Here is a 20,000-nt window from a genome sequence, read left to right on the forward strand (position 1 = left end):
CAGCGTCATTGTATTTACGACACGAGACACTAAACCCGCTAGATTTAAATAGCCAGTAGACAACAGCCACGCTGTAGCGCCTGTTTTAAAAGTATTTGCTTTAAAAAAAATATTAAAAAAAGAGTATAAACTTCAAAAAAAGAAATGGCTGAATCGTGGTCAGTGGACGAGGTGCAGACGTTCCTCTCATTGGTTGCCGAGGAGTGGATGGGGAAACACGGAATGAAAAATTCGCATTTAATATGATGATATCATGGCAGTAGAGACGGCAACTATAACGATCAGTCCCACCCACTTTGAAGCGGTACTAACTGCAGTGGAAAAGCAACCGAGCTAAAGCGAACCGAACCGTGCCGTACCGAGTTGAGTCGTACCACTCAGTGGAAAGGCGAAACGAGCCGAACCGTTCCGCGCCGAGTCGAACCGTACCGAGCCGAACCATGCAGTGGAAAAGCGCCATTATATTATGCATTATTAATATTAATTATGAACCTGTATATAGTAGTTCTTAGTAGTCTTCAGTGAGGTATGAAAAATAGTAGTTATTGATTAGCTAATAGTGAACTACCACATCCGACTGAACGCTATGACTTACTAATTCGTTAATCAGAGTTTCTTGTTAGTTAATAGTAGTTACTACAATGTTAATAGTGCATTACTCATTTGTTCATGTGTAGTTATTCATTAATGAAGGAACAGTATTCTAAAGTGTTATTGCTCAGAGGTTGCTCTTTCATAGCTCAACTTTGTCTCAGATGTTTCTTTTAATTCTCTTAGGAAAAATAAAAAAAGATTTAAAGGAACACGCCGACTTTTTGGGACTTTAGCTTATTCGCCGCATCCCCCAGAGTTAGACAAGTCCATACATACCCTTCTCATCTTCGTGCGAGCCGTAACTCTGTCTGACGCACCCACCGCTAGCCTAGCTTAGCACTTAGACTGGAGGTAAACGGCTCCAGCTAGCATACTGCTCCCAATAAGTGCCTTCTGAATAAATTCACCTTCTGAGAATATAGTTCCCAGTATGTATACGGTTAGAAGATGGCTGTGTCATGTGACCTTGTTATTCGTACACGCTGTGACTATACAAATCACAACATGTAAATAAGGAAAATTTTGGCGTTATTTTGTCACTTATTGGGAGCAGTATGCTAGCTGGAGCCGTTTACCTCCAGTCTTTGTGCTAAGCTAGGCTAGCGGTGGGTGCGTCAGACAGAGTTACGGCACGCACGGAGATGAGAAGGGTATGTATGGACTTGTCTAACTCTGAGGGATACGGTGAATAAGCTAAAGTCCCAAAAAGTCGTCGTGTTCCTTTAAGTGTTGATATGCATTATAGTATAGAGTTATACAATAAGAGACTCTTCTCTACAGGAGTCAAATAGATCATTTTTATTCAGTTTTTTCACAGAATAGCTGCATTTTAGACCAACGCAGGTCACGACCTTTGACCTTTCCCTCCTGCATGCACAGGGTCAGGCTGCTTCCTCACGGGGATGAAGATCATGTGGAAAATGCCGCATACATTGACGGCTATGAGGAACACTACGAGTGGGATGGAGAATATTATGAGCAAAATTCAACAGCCTACGATGACTCCAGGTAAAGTGAGAATCACCTACACACACACTGAGAGACATTCTTGTGGAGGTTATTATTGTATTAAAGGGGTGGTTGATTTATGATTTCACTTTTCTAACTTTAGTTAGTGTGTAATGTTGCTGTTTGAGCATAAACAACATCTGCAAAGATACAACGCTCAAAGTTCAAAGCAAAGGGAGATATTTGCTTTTAAAGAAATCGCTTTTTAAGGACTACAACAAACGGCTGGTAGAGACTACACCACATTCCTCCCGGGTTAGTGACATCACCAACCCTAGAATTTACATAAACCCCGCCCCCGGGAACGTGATTTATAGATCATCAAGACAGAATATGCTAATCAACGACTAGAAGATAACTACACATCAGCTACATAAATTCATCAACTAACCATTCAGAAATGTCCTGTTGCTTCTACATGTTGTCACTTCTTCTTGAGTCTCTCCATCATTGTCTGACTCCGGTTTGAACATAAAAGGCTAAAAGTTTTTTAAATTTTCAGCGCATGTGTGTGTGAGTGCAAACTCTTGAAGCTCCGCCCCCTGTGCCGGGAGCAGCAGCTCATTTGCATTTAAAGGGACACACACAAAAGCGGTGTGTTTTTGCTCACCCTCAAAAAGTGACAATTTTAACATGCTATATAAAAATATCTGTGGGGTATTTTGAGCTAAAACTTCACACACACACTCTGGGGACATCAGAGACTTATTTTACATCTTGTGAAAAGGGCATTATACCACCCCTTTAAGCATCATTGATCCTTCACTAAGTTCCACTGTTCTTTGTTACAGTTGCTAGTTTTTTACAGAACGTCCCTTAGAAATGAACTGGAGATGCATGTTCATATTTAGTAAAAGATGCTCCTAAACTGATGCTGATGGAAAACTAAAAAAGCTAAACTAAAGTGTACACAACAATAATAATAGAAATGTCCTTATTTTTCCTCAATAAATACATATGCACTATAAAGCAAAATAACTAGATTGCAGATAGACTAGATATACCTGCTTTCCAAAAAGAAGTAACAACGTAACAGAAGTACTTATATGTGACTCTGGATCACAAATCAGTCACGAGTCGCATAGGTATGTTTGTGGCAATAGCCAACAATACATTGTATGGGTTAAAATTATAGATTTTTCTTTTATGCCAAAAATCATTAGGATATTAAGTAAATATATACTACTGTAAATATATAAAAAATATATATTTTTGTGAGTGAATGCATCAAAATCGAGAACATAAATGAACAACTTTTAACCCCTTACCTGTCACCCCCCATTTGAGAATCGAGTGCAATATGACATACCCATAATAAAATGGTTGTTGCTAATGAGTCCTTCTGACTATACACAAAACCAAGGTATCAATTAAAAGCTGACACTTGACAGTTTACTATGAACTACTCAGAAATACTCTAGCAATTACTAATAGAGAGATAAATAAGCTCAAAAACAATGAACAATCTGAGATCTGGGATCACCAGTGATCCCTGCGAGGCAAGAGATTTTCTCAATGTTTCGATTTTTTTTCACCCTCAGATTCCAGATTTTCAATAGTTGTATCTCGGCCAAATATTGTCCTATCCTAACAAACCACACATCAATGGAAAGCTTATTTATTCAGCTGTCAGATGATGTATACATCTCAATTTAAAAAATATACCCTTGTGACTGGTTTTGTGGTCCAGGGTCACATATTAAGAGTAACCTAATGGAAAACATTAATAACATTACCCAGCACTGCATTTCTTGTCTTCCACACAAGATCCAAAAGGAAATCCAGCAGTTCACCTTCCCCTCGGCCAAAGAAGAGGAAAAAGAAGAAGGCAAGAAGACACAGTCGGTCAGTTTGCTTTCTGACTTCATATTGTATCATATTGTAAAGCATCATATTGTACACCAAAGTCAATACACACCTGGCAGCCAATATACGGAGCGATGTGAACAAACCTCTCACTCTAAGCTGGAGAACTAGTCATGCGTGACACACTATAGCAGGAAACACTGAAATGCAAGAGTAAAAAAGGCCAAGAAGAACATTTAAATGTAATGGTATTTTGCCAATGAAAAAATGGAAGAATATGATGGAGTGATATTTCATCCGTTGTTGTCTTTGTTTGACTCGCAGAGCCGACAGCCCTTCTCCCACCCGCAGAGACAAGAGGAAGAAAAGCGGAAAGAAACACAAAAAAGACAGGTGTGTGTGTGTGTGTGTGTGTGTGATTATGCCTTCACACAGGTGTACATCATTCACTGCTGAGTGACTGGATTTAATAGGAGAAACTGTGAAAACACGAGTAAAACAAACAATTATCAGTTTAAACTGAAGCTTAGACTCGATAGTGTTAGACTCGATAGTGATAGTGTCGATAGTGTGCTAGTGTTTCTTACAACTAACCAAAGATCCAGTGATCATGGATATTGACACGCAGCTGGAATCATGTTTCCTGACATTTATATGTGTCCGATTTCCACGCCGGGGAAATACATAAAGCAAATTTGCCTGTGAACGCTTTATATAATTACAATATAGGTCTAAATCCATGTGATCACTTATATCATTGTTATATATATCATCATATCGTCCAGCACTAAAACTTGTGTAGTTTTTTGTCAGTGTTTATTTAAAGGTCCCATGACATGAAAATGTCACTTTATGAGGTTTTTTAACCTTCATATGAGTTCCCCTAGCCTGCCTTTGGTCCCCCAGTGGCTAGACGTTTTGATGGGTGTAAACCAAGCCCTGGGTATTTTTGGGAAAATTAAATCTCAGACGGCCGAATCTAGAAATCTTCCCCTTATGTCGTCATACGGGGAAAGGTCATCTCCCCTTTCTCTTCTTTGCCCGCAAAAAGAATTTGGCCCGCCCATGAGAAAATGAGCTGCGCGAGCGCGATATTGGTATTTCCTCGAGAGACATCATGGCTTGCAAACGAGCGAAGCATGGCAGTTGCTCAGTGTTTGGATGTACAAATGAACACAAGTATTTTTTTAGTTCTTTCATCCGAGCCTCTGAAGAACCAGTGGGTTATGTGAATTTCTGATGTGTAATTGTTCAAGTTCAGACAGATAATCTTTCTCTCAAAGTCGTTCAACACTGTTTATGCATCAGTAAATCAAGCCAGTGACTAAACGATCAACTTCACGTCGTTTCTCTTGAAAATAATCTTACTTAAACTGTGATTAATATATATACAGAAAGCGATCAAAGAACAATCCCTTTCCAATCGCCCAAGCTGTCAATCACACAGCGCGAGTTTATCTGGACACTTGCCAAAACTCGTTATGAAATCAATGACGCTGTTACACTGCACAACGAAGCTCTTACTGTACTTACCTCATGTTTGCATTGGTGAAATCATTAGTGAGATTGCAGAAACTGCGTTGCAATGATAAGATCTTCATTCACGTGATCAACAGGCTGTCATCTGCTCAATGCTCATCACTGCAACCTTTTATGTGATGGGAATAGATCTAAATACTTTAAAAACTTCTCACGATTCGTTAATCCCGATAGCTGTAATAGTAAATGTTTTCGAGAGAGTTCCACATGTAATGCTAGTTATTTCATATGCAAGCATGTCAGCCAATCACAGCAGTGGGCGTTTACACTGAAGTCTCACAGCAGACACGCCCCTTCAAACAGAGCGTTCAAATCAGAGGCTAAAATCAGGCTAGGAAATATGCCTTTTATTTCTAAATTATAACAACTTTTTATCTAAAAAACATACTAACATTATTAGGGCACCCCAGGAAACATTCTAAAATAATAAAATGATACATGCAATGGGACCTTTAAAAACATCCAATTATACAGAATATACGATGGTAAATATTTAATTGATGAGTTGTCAATACAATATTTAACAATACAATATATAGGGTGTGATTTTACCCCTAAATTCAGCATATTGACACACAATGATAACTGCAAATCCACCGTTCGCTGCCTGGATCCATGATTTGCAGCTTCTCTGTTCTGTATCTTTCTGCAGTCTGGAAAAATATACCTATATTAGTACAGTCAACCTCAATGTTTTTTCCCATTTTAGATGTGCTTTGTGTGTTTTTCATGGCATTCGCACTGAAAACCAATACAAATACCAACATAACCTACTACATTAGCCAAAACGTGTGTGTTAGCAGCACAGTGTTAGTACCCACAATGCAATGCACTAAATCTGAACTTCCATTTCTAATGACAGGAATAAACCAACCATGATATTAACCACTATGTTATTTATCTGTTGCCAAATAACAGTTTAGAAATTTGCACACAAAGTTGGAAAATAACATTTGTATTTCAGACTAAATTAAATATGCATCATATGTACACATTGTTTTCCTTTTTTATATATATATATATATTTTTTTTTTCCATATAGTTGGCCTTATACAGTATATACTGTGTACTTCAGATTCGGAACACAGTCTCAGATTTAATTTTTCATTTTTGACAGAGAAAATGTCTCTTTGAAGAGTAACTTGGGCAGATTTAAACTGTTCTCATTAATATTTTATTATCAGAATTTTGACCAGAAACATCAAGGAGAAGGGCAACTAAACTCAAGCTCCAAAAATAGACATATATATAAAAGCATGTTTTACACAAATACCTTTCCGCATTCATAAAATATTCATGATATTGTTATGTCAGGAATATCTACAGAATTTTGTGCTTTTGCAGCCATAAAATGTCCTAGTTATTAATAGATGGGATGTCTCAGCATTTTAGATGCTCGTATTTCTGTCTGTCTTTCTATTATTACACACATTTTTATTTATCTCACGTTACCCTGACAGCTTTATAACAACTTTACCTCTTCTGCGCTTTTCCCATGTCAAAGGAGCATGACAGGACTGACGGATGCTTATATAATAGTGTACACACTTCGAAAATTGGTGGATTCCTGTGTTAGATGTCTTATCAAAGCAGCTTCAATACTGTCAGACTGTGTGTGTGTGAGGGCAAAAGTGTGATAGACAATCAGAAATTGTAGGAGGTATTTCTCCTTTCAGTACGGATTGAGCAAAGTCATTTAAAGGTGAAACTGTGGTTTATATGGTGTGTTAAATCACACTTACGAACCCCATATCTTGCAACCAAGGCTATTAATACACATGCACTGTAACTGTCCTGTCTTTATCACAACATACAGATAATCACACTTAAAAATGTGTGAATGCCATTGCATTAGATATACTATATCATTTAAATGCAGCGGGTTTCTTTTCTCTTTGCTAACTTTACTTGTCTTTGAATCAGCTGGTGTTTCTGTGATTTTTAGTGGAGGAATGAAGCCAGTTTTCCTTGAATTATCAACACTAGATCTATTGATTTATGACATTCAGACATTAAGTGTAGCAGCACTTACTGCAAAATCCCCTGATGTAGAAAGCTGGCGATCACAATCTAACATCTAATCCCTCTGTCTCAGGTCCACATCTGGCTCGAGGAGGAAGAGGAGGCACAGGTAAAACACAGAGCTAATATGAGATATGCTTTAGAGTATATATTATCATGATTTGGGAACTGTTCTGGACTCATATTAGTCTTCCAGAGCCGACATCCGCTTTAAAGTCTGTTCAAAGTGTGTTCATTTTGCTTATATGTGCTGTTCGATGAATCAATGATACAATAGACTGGCCTAGAAAACACTCATTCTATAATAGTCTCTTTGAGTGGTTGGGACAGACAGCACTGAAGAAAATAGCAGAAAAGTAATAAGTATTAATCATTTCACAGACATAACTCAGAAAGTAAGGCAGAATATTCAGATTTGCTCATGGACGTTTAGTTTAATATTTATTTAAATATTCAGTGCCACTAACCTGGTAAAATTGTCACATCCAATAATTATTTATTTCAAGAGCTCAGAGATGCAGCTGGTAACTTGTAATCACTTTAAAAACTTTAGTCTGTTTTGCATCAGACTGATATAAATCCTTTGATTAAACTTGAATTGAAGACTTTTATGCTCCACTCCTGTTTTCAGTTCTTGCTTGTTTTCTCCTTTCAGATCCGGCAGCCCCAAAATCAAACACAAAGACAAGAGCAAACAGAAGAAGAGGTGCGTGATGTTTACTTTTCTAAAAAGATCAAATGTTCAGTATTACGAGGCCTGAATCTGACCATGAAAATCCAATGCACTGATTACAGAGTTTAATCCATTTAATTATATTAAGTTTTTAAGCAATCAGAGTTGTAATCAACCACCTAGCAATGCACTGACAACCAGTCAAAATATTTAAACAAATGCATAACAACACCCTTGCAACCACCCACAACACCTTAGTAACCATCTAGAACACCCTAGCAACCAACAAGCAATACCCTGACAACCACTCAGAATTGTTTAGCAACCGCATAAAAGCAGCTGGCAACCTCTTACAACACTCTAGTAACCATATAGAATATCCTAGCAACCAACTAGCAATGCCCTGACAACCAGTCTAAACATTTTAGCAACTGCATAGCAACACCCCGGAAACCCCCCACAACACCCAGCACGCACTCGGTTTCATGCATGGATTGTTTATAAAGGATTTGCTGCGAGAGTGACTGAAGCGCTGTGGCTGGAGTGTGTGAGTGTGTGACCTCTGTGTGTTTGTGTGTTTGTGTGTTTCCCGCAGGTGTTCAGGCGAATCTCCCAGCAGGAGTTCTCAGCACAGAGGCAGTTGCTGTAGTTCCCGCAGTGGATCCGTCTCCTCCACCGCCAGCCTCTCCAGATCACCCAGCAGGTGCCTCTTATCTCCATTTCACAGGCCCTCACACAAACACTCACCAGGGTGAACATAGTTTCTGCCAAAATACCATAGTTACTACAATAAGACTGTGGTAATGTGGTATTAGCCACCACTCTCATCACAGAAAGGGGAGTCAAAATGACAGAAAAGCTTCTTACACGGTTGGAAGCAGGGCTTGACATTGACATTTTTGTTAACCAGCAACTCTGGCTAGTGGTTACCAGCCACTCAGCATTTGCACTGGCCACTTTTTGACATCAATACCACAGGGAAGAACTGCCATAGATATTTTTAATATCATCTCATAACTTGGCATTAGGCTGCTGTCACTTTAAGACCTGACGCACTGATCCATTATACTGTTACACATGCGTTTTCTTTCTCAGCTGTTTACATTCACTTAAAACATAACTGTTTATGTGAATACTCGCCAAGAACGGCATTTTGACATTATTTTGTGTGTATTTGACTGTTTAAGCGCAATAAGCAGCGAAAAAGATCTCAGTTTAGTTCTGAGAGACAGCTTTATATGCGCGCAGTTTGCGTGTGAGGGAATGAGTAAAATTATGTGCAAAACGCACAATCCCACTCCGAAAATCAAGCCCTGTAACAGCATCAATATTCATCCGGAGCAAATGAAATGAGTGAGTGAGTGAGTGGAGGCGGGGTTGTGTGTCTCTCGCTGTCAGAGAGATGAGAGAGAGAGAAAGAGCAGCTGGTATCATCCCAGTAAACAATTACCGCCTTTCAACGTTGAAATATGATTGAAAATAAGTCGGTCCGCCTTGGACTGGTTTACGACGTGATTTCATCTAAGTAGTTTCGGCTGGACTGTTTGACTACGTGTTTTCAACTGATCATCTAAGACAGGATAAGTCTGTTATACATGCTAAAATAACAGAGAATAACAAACTTCCAAACCATGTTCATTATTATCTCAAATAAATTTAAAGAGTTTTACAAATTCCATCAAGACGTTGAAGATCGACCTGTTTTCAACGTTGAAAAGTCGTAATTAGAAGTTGAAGATTTACATCTATTCAGCGTCTAATAGATGACTTTTTGCTAGCTGGGATGGATCTATTCTGCGGGAAATGAGTATTGGAAGCGTTTCAGTATTGATATGGATCGAAAAATCTATATTTTTGATAACACTACATTGCATTTAGTTTATTACTTCAGATGCCTTTTTAAAAGACTACAATTGAAAAATGTGTATATTATACATAAAATACACACGCATTTGACAGGTGTTGATGTCAAGCCCTGTTTGGAAGGAGATGGACTGTGCTCTCATTGTGCTCTTAAAATCAATCCGTCTTCAATCTGACCTCTCAGATCAAATGCAAAGTGCAAGAACGACAGGCACAAACAGGAGGGAAGTCACTCGGCCCACACCCCCCCGCCGTCCCCCAGCGCTGACCAGCCAATCACGTGGCAGAACGGGAACCACAGCGTCCGTGTCCGCAACGGCAAAGATTCTGGAGCCAATCACACGGAGGCGAATAAAGGGAACGATGTATGTAGTCTCCTCTACTTTACCTCCATCTGTTTTCGGCCGTTTAGACAAATAACCCCACACACACACACACACACCTCGTCCAACTGTGTGAGCTGACTCTATACACCTCTTTTCCCTCTTTGGCTCCATTTTGTGAGTTTTTCTGTTCTCAAGCCATTTTTGTGTTCATTGGGAAGGGTTTTTGTTTTGTCGAGGCAGATGTCCATCATGCTTTATTTCACGTATGAGCCATGTTGACTTTTTCAGTTCTAGAAAGAGAATGAATGGAAATGTTGAGGGTCGACAGGATCTTTTTATATATATATATATTAGTGCTGTCAAACGATTAAAATATTTAATCGCGATTAATCGCATTAATGTCATAGTTAACTCGCAATTAATCGCAATTAATCGCACATTTTTATCTATTCTAAATGTCCCTTGATTTCTTTTTGTCCGATTATTTTTTCTCATTTTAATGCTCTTATCAACATGGAAAAGTGGATCGGCTTGCTTTGTGCAAATGTTTTTTGATTGAAAACACATTGGCATATACTGTAGTGTTCAATTTCACACTAACATTCTCTCTCAGTTCACAATGACAAAACACACAGATCTCGTTGGTCTTGTCAATTGAACCATTTGGCAACTTTTTAAAGGTAAACTTTCCATTCAGAATCTTATTGGCATCCATTTCGGCATCTCGCGCTCGCCATCCACTCAAAACGTAACGTTAGCCTACTACTCTTTGGCCGGTTCGCAAGCCCAAACAAGTGTGTGCGGCGTGCCTGTTGTTTTGTTTCCGGTCTAGCTAGATCCGGTGTGGTGTTGTAGTTTTTCTAACGTTACTAGTTGTTGCAACGTCATTTGAAAAAAGAACTACAAAGTTTGCTATGCCAAAAAGAACGTTAATCTTGCGATCAAAAAATTGACGCCGTTAAAATGGGGTTGCGTTAACGCCATGAATAACGCGTTTAACTGACAGCACTAATATATATATATAAATATACATCGGAAACTAAACAATGCGCAACATATGGGTTTTCATGGACGCACCAGCTCCATCCGCCACCGAAGACACAAGTTAACGGTTGTGGGATCTTTCGACTTACTGATTTAAATAAAGCATCTATCGCCAGTAACTCGATGGCTGGGGTTGGATAACGTCCCATGAAAAAGACATTTGTGAAAGCATGTTGATGCCTCGATCAGATTAAATATAGATATTTTGGTGACACTTTACATTAAGGAATTTTCACACTTCAGGAATCTTTTCATTCAATCAACCAATGGCGGAAGTATCCGAGTTTAGTAACTAAATTAGCTTCTACTTCCTACTATTTTCAGTGTGTGAACAATCATGAACAAACAACAAATATAACATCAACAAAGATTAATAAATCATTTAAAACATATATAGTTAATTTTTTGAGTTAATGTTAACTAATGCATTAACCGATCACATCCGACCTTATTGTAAAGTGTTACCGATATTAATATTAATATTCCTGCTCATGCTAGGTCTGAGCTTCAGGTATAAAACACACGTTTGTTTGTAGGCTTTTCTAATCTTGTATTATTTATTGTATCCCACAAAATTTCAAAGACATCGAGAGGGGAATTCACTAAGATCATCTTTTATATAGTAATTGCACCAGATTAATTGCATCTGTGCCGAAAGAATGGCATCAGCTTAGTTTAAATATGCATGACGTCATCTGTATGTATTCATACAGTCACACGATATGAAATATGGCCACAAGACCTCATTTATTTAGCTCAACCTTGACCTGCGTTTGGAGAGACTAACTGTAGCAAAGAGGAATTGCACAGGTATCCGGTCACACTTATCTGGGACAGTTTGCATGCAGTTTTTCAGAAGTTCTCATGCTCTCTTTCTCTTTTATTTGCTCAATTCATCCCTCTGTTTTGTTGATTTCTTGTCCTCTGTGAATTCACATGATCTCTTCCCACGAATAAATGCCCAAACTTTTCTGTCTTGTTTGTGTAAAAAGCACTCATATGATTTGGAACTGGATCGAGTAGATTAAATGGGTATGTCTTTTCTTGTCAATACAGTTGAAACTCTCATTTTCTGCTCAGTTTTACCGTAGCCACCCTTTACCAGATGTGTATCAGGTGTTCAGTGAGCCGATGATCTGTGACCCTGCAATAAGATTGTACTTACTGATCATGTTCTTTAATGTAAGGTGAAGAATTATCAATCATGAGCCGATGGTTTTCATTGGCCAATCCCTCAGACGCTTTTAGCCAATCAGCTGTCATTCCTGGTTCTGCTGAGAGGATGAATGAGTCTGAATGGTACAATCACAGATAAGAAATCTGTGGATGCTGCATTTGGCTGATCCGGATCCGTCATCAGCACCGCCGTCTCGGAAAGGTCAATAGATCCAAACGTTAAAGGCCATATTTCGATTTATTTCAACAAGTCGCTCCAGGTTATAGAGTGTGTCGCTGCACGGTATGTTTTATTATCAGATTAGTAATTTACAATAATGAAAATTACAACACAACCATTTTTCAATAAATAAAAGACTGATATCATTTGATAAATGAACAGATATATTTCTGGATATACAATAATATTTATTTTTGTATGGCTAGATAACAAATCTACTGGATATTATATACAAAAACATAATATATCTGTTAATATTAATAGTAAAAATGTATTTTTGAGCATAATTAGAAAAACTACAATGTTCCAATAAAATGAAATGAAATGAAATGATATATTGTTTTTACAATTTACTTGATACTACAACTTTTCTACAATAAATACCATAAAAAAACCTAATGATGTTGGGTAAATTAACAGTTATATTTTGTCAGTATCAATATCAGTTTTTTATTTATTGTCCAATAATATTGTCCAATATTGTATATAATATATTTGTACATTTTATTTATTTATGGCCTTACAGCTTTAATTAGAAGCAGTCAGAGCTCTATTATGATGAAAACTATACCATAGACAAGTGTTTTACCAATACTGTTTAATTTTCATCTGCAATGTGCAGATTTGTATGATATATTTTTGCAGAATGCACCTGTTGATTCATATTAAAGACTTTAGATATAGAAAGATAGTGCACTAATATTTCTTATGAATGGGAGAAAGAACAACGCACAATATGGTGGAATAAGTCCCGCCTTCTAAATAAAAGAGCCAATTACTGATGGGTAAACTCATTGTTAAAGTCATAGTAAAGTAAAGTAATTTAAATGTGAGTTCAGCAAGCAGTTTATAGATAGATAGATATATATACTGTTATACTATATACAGTTATATAGTATTTCCCTTGAAAGTGACTTTGTTCATATTGACCTTTCCAAAATGGTGTATTCATGCTGATGTGTTATGAAAATTAGACCAGATGCTAATCAGATTATGCTTTGAGAGTGTAATTCTGCAACATTCCCTCCGATTTTCCTAAAAATCAAAAGCAGATCGCAGCATCTAGTCGTTCATTCACATCTGTGGTCAAACAGGCGACAGATTCATCAATTCTCTCGTGTGGCTGTCAAATCTTTCCACTGACAAGAGCCGGTTCAGTGCCATTGGTGATTTACGACGGTCTTCATTGACATGGTTTCTAATGCTCACTTGTAATTGTATATTATTTCAGTAGCACTTGATATATATATATATATATATGATATATTGTATAGTTTGTTTCCTTCCTGTCAATATTTGAGTGGTGTAATGTTTGTCTAGATGTTTGACAGGGACAAACGGATGCTCAGTAAACATTAGCCAGCTAAATAGGCCCGATAAAGAAGTCATTTAGTAAAGTCGTTACACTAAAAGGGACCCAAGCCATTTGGATTATTCACGATTCTCTGAACCCAACCCAATGTGGCATCTTTGCTCCCTTTGCTGAAAGACTCTTGACAATTGCTGAGAGCAAATACACTGTCGTTTTAGACGAACAAGCCCTAAATTCTCATTGTGCATGCAGACCGATACGAATCAGGCTTTCTGAACGTGACTGGGGTCCCTTTGAGATGTTAGTTGTCCATCTTAGAAGAAACCACTCCACCCAACACCCCTCTCCCTTCACCCGTCCATCTGTGCTGTCCGTTGTCCCGACATGCTTTCTCTTTCCCCATCAAACCACATTCCACATGCATGGCCATCAATACTTACGTTCCTCCTAGCAAAAGTTCGATTTGTTGAGATCTTGTCATACGATGTGCACATGTGTCCGAGCGAAAAAGACAGACTGCTTTCCGAGTCTCTTATTTCAGATTGATTTCTCAGTTTGTTTTGGTTTCGGGGTTTTTTTTTTTTGTCTTAAATCGTTTGATTTTTATTTTTTTTGTATGTCCACTCTTTTTTCTTTTTTTTTGCCTTGGTTTTTTGTTGGAATTGTCTCCTTAGTCTGTGGATCAATTTATCTTAGCCTGGATACTAAAAGAATTCATTGTCTTTTTCCCATTTCGCTGCGGAGAATTTTCCTTTCTCCTTTTTGTTTTTCCTTTTTCTTCCTTTGTTTTGTTGATATTGCATACGTGTCACTGATTGAAGCGGAAGGTAGGTAACGCTCTGCCTACGCACGTGGAGAATGTGACAAGCACCCTAGCTTGACATCCGTGTCTCTCTCTCTCTTTTTCTCTTTGTTTATCTGAGGAAAACCAAAGGTTGGCGGGTTGATTTTCATTGTTTTCCTTTTAGAACTGTTTGCTCTTCTTTCATTCTCTATTTCGCCCTTTTTTTCAATCTGATATCTACCTTTGCTTTCATGCTTCAGTCTTCAGTACACTGTCCTCCCCACAGGTCCATCTCTTGTCTGCGTTTTGTTTATTATTATTATTATTATTAATATTTTTCGGTAGAATGCATTTTCTGTCTGTGTCGCATTCCTTTTGTCTTTGGTGAAATGGTACGTGTCATATGATTTGGTCACTTTCCCTCCTTTTATTTTATTTAATTATTTTTTTTTATTATTTTTTTTATACATGAGGGCTGCTTCTGAAGTATTTGAGGTTTATTGTTTTCATCCGCTATATATATATGGTATTATAAGGTTTTTTTTGTTTGGTTAAGTTAGTGTCTGAGAAATCTGCTTCCTTTTGATGCTAATAATCATCATTATAATGTCCCTGTTTTAATCTACGGCATTGTGGTTAAAGAAACAGATGGAATACACATTGCTTTGCTCATAAATAATATTTCATTAGCCCTATTTCAGTCTATTTCAAGACCCCATGAAATCCAAATCAAAGTTTTGTAGCGTTCAGCTAACATGTGTGGCTTTAAGTTCATCCAAATGCGTGTGTACTACTAGTAATTGACATGTTTTGTCCAATTAAATGCTCTCTAGAATGAGTATGTTCCTCTCCGTAAATTAAAAATACCCTAATCAAAGACAAATCATGATTAGTCTGTCTTTAATTGCACAAACACTCGGTCTTTAGGCTATTTCCTTTCCCAAACACAAGCAAACAAACTGGAAGTGGCTGGAATTTTAAAAGCAATCAAGTTGTCAAATGTTGTTTTGCTAAAGGAGTGTCGACTTGTTGGCAGAGGCTATTTACACTAACTCCTCCCACTGACGTCTGGCCCAGACGAAATTATGGAAGATGCTAGTTCATCAACAGTAGGCGTGTTACGGAGAGTTTTGACGCAAATCGACCTGAGTTGAATCCGTTTTGCCGAACACGCTCTACTCCCTTTTCCCGTCACATCTCAGATCTGAAAGGTATTAATACATGCGATTTTCACTTGTTGTAAATATAATCTTTTTCTATTTAAACTGAGCGTAAATAGCAGCTATCACTCAGAAAATACGCTTTTTTCACTTAGTGACGAAACATGTCCAGAACACATTACAAATACAAAAATATTAGAAAAAATTATAATTAACCACAAATAATTATGTATGCATGTTGTACTTTTCAATTTTGATAATATGTGGTTCTTGATTTTATTTTTTATTTTTATTTTTTTGCATCAAAGTAAAGGAAAGTTTTGGGTGCTGAAAATGTGTCATGAAAATGACATATTTTTTAACTTTATTACCCTAAAATATGCTTCATCATCTTCCTGCAAAATGCAATTTCTTAAGTCCTTCCTTTGATTTTGGGATCCATTATGAGACAAACATGTCCTTGATAAGTTTTTGCTGTTTAACCCTTAAATGCATGAATGTTTCACCAATCATTACTACATATTTGGGTCTTTAGTGACCCGTATCCACGGATGTATAAAACTCTCCTGATATTTTAATAACAATTACAAAAGAATAAAATAAAGCATATTTTGATACCTTTTGGATCTTGGAAGGGTTGAATTTGAGCTGATGCTTTTCACCATCATTTCCCAGTGCATTCAGCATCTGGCTCATATTCGCCATCTCAACCATATTATAATATTTTCAGCTTCTTCACCAAATCCACCAACACTAATGTTCGATTCGTACAGTCCTTGCTCTGCAGTAAATCGCCAAGCCATTTCAGTCTTCGCTAATGATACTAGTGTGATCTTTTGTTTTATGCCTGCGGTAATTATGAGTGAAACATCACATTATCATTGTGTATCAGACATCGCCACCTGGAGGATTAAAGGTAAACTGCACTCATCAGAGATTCAACTATTGTGCGCAGAAACAATATTACATTCCCCGGGTCGCTAGTGACCCTATAACAGAAAACAGACATTATTTTATCTTTTTTTCTTTTCTTGTTATATTGTTTAGAAGGCGAATGACTTAGTGAATAGCGAACGAGTAGTGAATGACGTCCCGGGTCGATAAAGACCCGAGGTATAGGGTTTAAATAAGAAACACGAGCCAACATTAGGTAATCAGAAATAACAGCTCATTGAGCCATTTCATGGGGTCTTTAATTTACTTTACTTTTTTTAAACTTTGTTCTTTGGTTTTTTTACTGAGAAACTGGTGAAGCGAGAGCATCCGTTCGTAACTCACTCTTAAAGTTTTAAAATCGCACCGATAAAATGCACTCAAACTGTCCCAGCCCACACACTGAAATCCGTTTGAATTTGATTTATTTTGTGTGTGTGTGTGTGTGTGTTTTTGTTGTTTTTTTCTCTCTCTCTTTGGTTTGATTTTCATGCATTGTTTCATACTCACTATCCAGGGAAGGGTGTTGTGTCTTTTTCTCTTGCATTTTGTGAATCTAATGATGCACTTATGTTGCCCCACTTTTCCCTTCTCTTCATACCTTACCTACTAAAGGAGGGAATACCACTTTATTGGTAAGTGGATGTTAACCAAAAGGGAGTTGAAAAAACAGAATAACCATTTAAAAAGCTATTAAAACAGGAAATGGGTCGCTGTTCACATCTCAGCAATTGTCTGCAGGACAAAACAAATCCACAAGCAAGTTCTATTGAGTAGAAGACCAAATGTTTTCTAATTCGATTGAATCTATTCTTGTGAATCTTTATTTCGTTCCTTCCATTTCTGTGATGTTCCGTCAAGTTGTCTATTTTAATTTTCTAGTTTTATTTTTCACCTTTTTGTTTGTAGCTCTTTCTGAAAATTGAAAAAGTCCTCTTTCTCTTTCTCTCTACTGTATATATTCCAGTCTCTCTGAACTTATTTTCTTTCACAGTTACGCATATATATATATATATATTTTCCCTCTTTCCCCTCTTTTGTTTCGATTTTCTTTTTTCGGGACTATTCTTTTCAAATCATTATGGTTTTGCATGCCGAGTATTGCATGCGCTGCACAATAGAGGACTGTCTATAAGCCAGAGAACAATCCTAGCACTTTCTTTTAGATATTTTTTTGGCAAGTACACGATAACGCTCTTTCACCCAGGAGGAAAAAGAGTCTAATTTCACTGTTCTCTTTCTGTTTTTTTGTTTTTTTTTGTTTTTTCACATTTATTTCTTTTCCCCTTTGGTTTGTTGGTTATACTTCATCTACAGAAGCTCGGATCTCTGGCTCCGTCTCCTTCGAGCGCTTCTCCTCATCTGAGAGGTGTTAAACATCACTCCGCCGTTCCCAAGAGTCCTGGAGGATCCGCGTTCCCGACGGGAGAGGACGACAGGCCGGGCTCAGAGTCATCCGGCAGACGCAGCGGGAGGCCGAGGGTTCGAGAGAAGGCGTCTCGCTCGCCGGCGCACAGCAGCGACTCCCAGCGCGAGACACACGCTAAAAACAAGAGTCAGAAGAAGTAAGAACAGGGACAATCCTGAACATATTTTACTGATTGAACTTTATGTCTTAAATCTCTACTTTAACATTATGGGCCCTATCTTGCACCCAGCGCAATTGGCTTTGTACACGACGCATGCATCATTCCTATTTTGCACCCGACGCACAGCGGACTTTTCCCTCCACAGACGCATGTCGGTAAATTAGGGAATGAACTTGCGCTCCCGGGGGCGGTTCAGCGAAAAGGGGAGGCGTGTTCCGGCGCAAACGTTCCCTGGTGCTATTTTGCAGTTTCAGAAAACAATTCCGCCACAGACCAGGAGAAACCTCGTCTAAAGTCAGTGGCGCGTTATTCAGATGCTGTTTTAAGGGCACATGCTTGGCCATAATGTAGCGTGTGCTCAACACACACACACTTTGCTTCTCTCATCTACACAGACGCAGCAGTTATCATTTTTGCTAATCATAGGCTACATTATTACAAGGAAAAATATTCCACACGAGGGAAATCATTGTGGTGTCCATGAAGATGTGAAAAAATAGGCATAAATCTATCTTACACATTTACCCAAATTATCATACGCCTGTTTAACCGAAGCTAATCTGGGTGTGTTTCTCCATCCCCAATGTCACTTCTCTGTGTTTTACGGCCCTGACGAGAACGTCGGTCTCCTCGGCTGTGAACCGCTCCTGCAAATCCGCCGTTATAATAGCAATCCGCCATGGAACAAGCGCGCCTGCTCTTAAAGGGGATGTGAGATGACGCTCTGATTGGTTTATTTCACGTTACGCCCAAACCACACCTATGAGTAATGAAGCTGCTTCAGACCAACACATTTTAGATTTGCGTCGGGCGCAAGAGTCATTTATCCCACTGGTATAATAGCAACAGCGCCGAAGACCCGCCCACAAAGATACTTGTGTTTCAGATCGTTAAAATAGGGCCCTATATTTTATACAAATCAATTATATTTCAACAGGTCAAAAGTTTGGAATAATACTTTTTTATGTATTTAAAAGAAGTCTCTTATGCTCAGCAAGTCTGATCAAGAATACAGTAAAATTGTGAAATATTACTCATTTAAAATAATTGTTTTCAAAGTGAATATATAGTAAAGTGTAATTTATTCCTGTGATCAAAGCTGAATTTTCAGCATCATTACTCCAGTCTTCAGTGTCACATGATCCTTCAGAAATCATTCTAATATGATGATTTGATGCTCAAGAAACATTTATGATTATTATCAATGACTGGTAGTGTATATTACACAAATATATATTTTAAACTAATGTTTTTTTTGTTGTTGTTGCACATTTCGGTCTAATATTGCATATACTGCAATTAATAATAATTGCATGATTTATGCCGAGTTATAACAAATGTTGAGATGTATAACATTGAAGTCACAGAAATCAAATGCATGTCCCATTTCAAAATCAGAATCAGAAAATGTCTGATTCAATGTGAATTATGCTTGTTTAAAAATCAGCTGCACCATGAATGTAGCTGTGAAAATATTTGCTGAGATATTTAACAATTAAAGTCTGCAATCAAAAGTCAGAGATCTCATTATCAACTCAAACATTTCTCATTAAATTCTTCTATGGTCATCTGAGCTGCTCTCCACATTCATTAAGTTTAGGAGAAAGATCTACCATGTGAGCTATGAAAAAGCAACCTATGAAAACCAAGGATATCAAACACCATTTCTCCAGTCTACTCCTGTTTTCTCACACAGAACGAAAGGATCTCATTCGTCTATGAATGTAGCTGTGAAAATATTTGCTGAGATATTTAAAAATTAAAGTCTGCAATCAAAAGTTGATTTCTCATTATTCATTAAATTCTTCCATTGTCATGTGAGCTGCTCTCCACATTCATTAAAGGTGCATTGTGTAATAAAGTAGGAGGATATGATGACAGAAATGCAATATCATATACAATACTGTTTTCAGTGGTGTATAAAGACCTTACATAATGAACATTATGTTTT

The 20,000-nt window shown here is 37.7% G+C and overlaps 1 protein-coding gene across 2 annotated transcripts in view; it reads left to right on the forward strand.

The window, feature by feature from the left end:
• The window catches only part of srrm3 (serine/arginine repetitive matrix 3), a 102,589-nt gene that overhangs the window by 66,703 nt on the left and 15,886 nt on the right, over nt 1–20,000 (forward strand). For both annotated transcript variants that reach the window (XM_084115109.1, XM_084115108.1), the window contains exons 4-11: nt 1,474–1,602; nt 3,370–3,447; nt 3,733–3,801; nt 7,043–7,078; nt 7,625–7,675; nt 8,238–8,345; nt 9,690–9,870; nt 17,778–18,025. In XM_084115109.1, coding sequence (XP_083971235.1) covers nt 1,474–1,602; nt 3,370–3,447; nt 3,733–3,801; nt 7,043–7,078; nt 7,625–7,675; nt 8,238–8,345; nt 9,690–9,870; nt 17,778–18,025 — 900 coding nt within the window. The remainder of the gene's footprint in view (nt 1–1,473; nt 1,603–3,369; nt 3,448–3,732; nt 3,802–7,042; nt 7,079–7,624; nt 7,676–8,237; nt 8,346–9,689; nt 9,871–17,777; nt 18,026–20,000) is intronic.

This window comes from Abramis brama (assembly GCF_963993115.1).
Source record: "Abramis brama genome assembly, chromosome: 5".
Taxonomy (NCBI): domain Eukaryota; kingdom Metazoa; phylum Chordata; class Actinopteri; order Cypriniformes; family Leuciscidae; genus Abramis; species Abramis brama.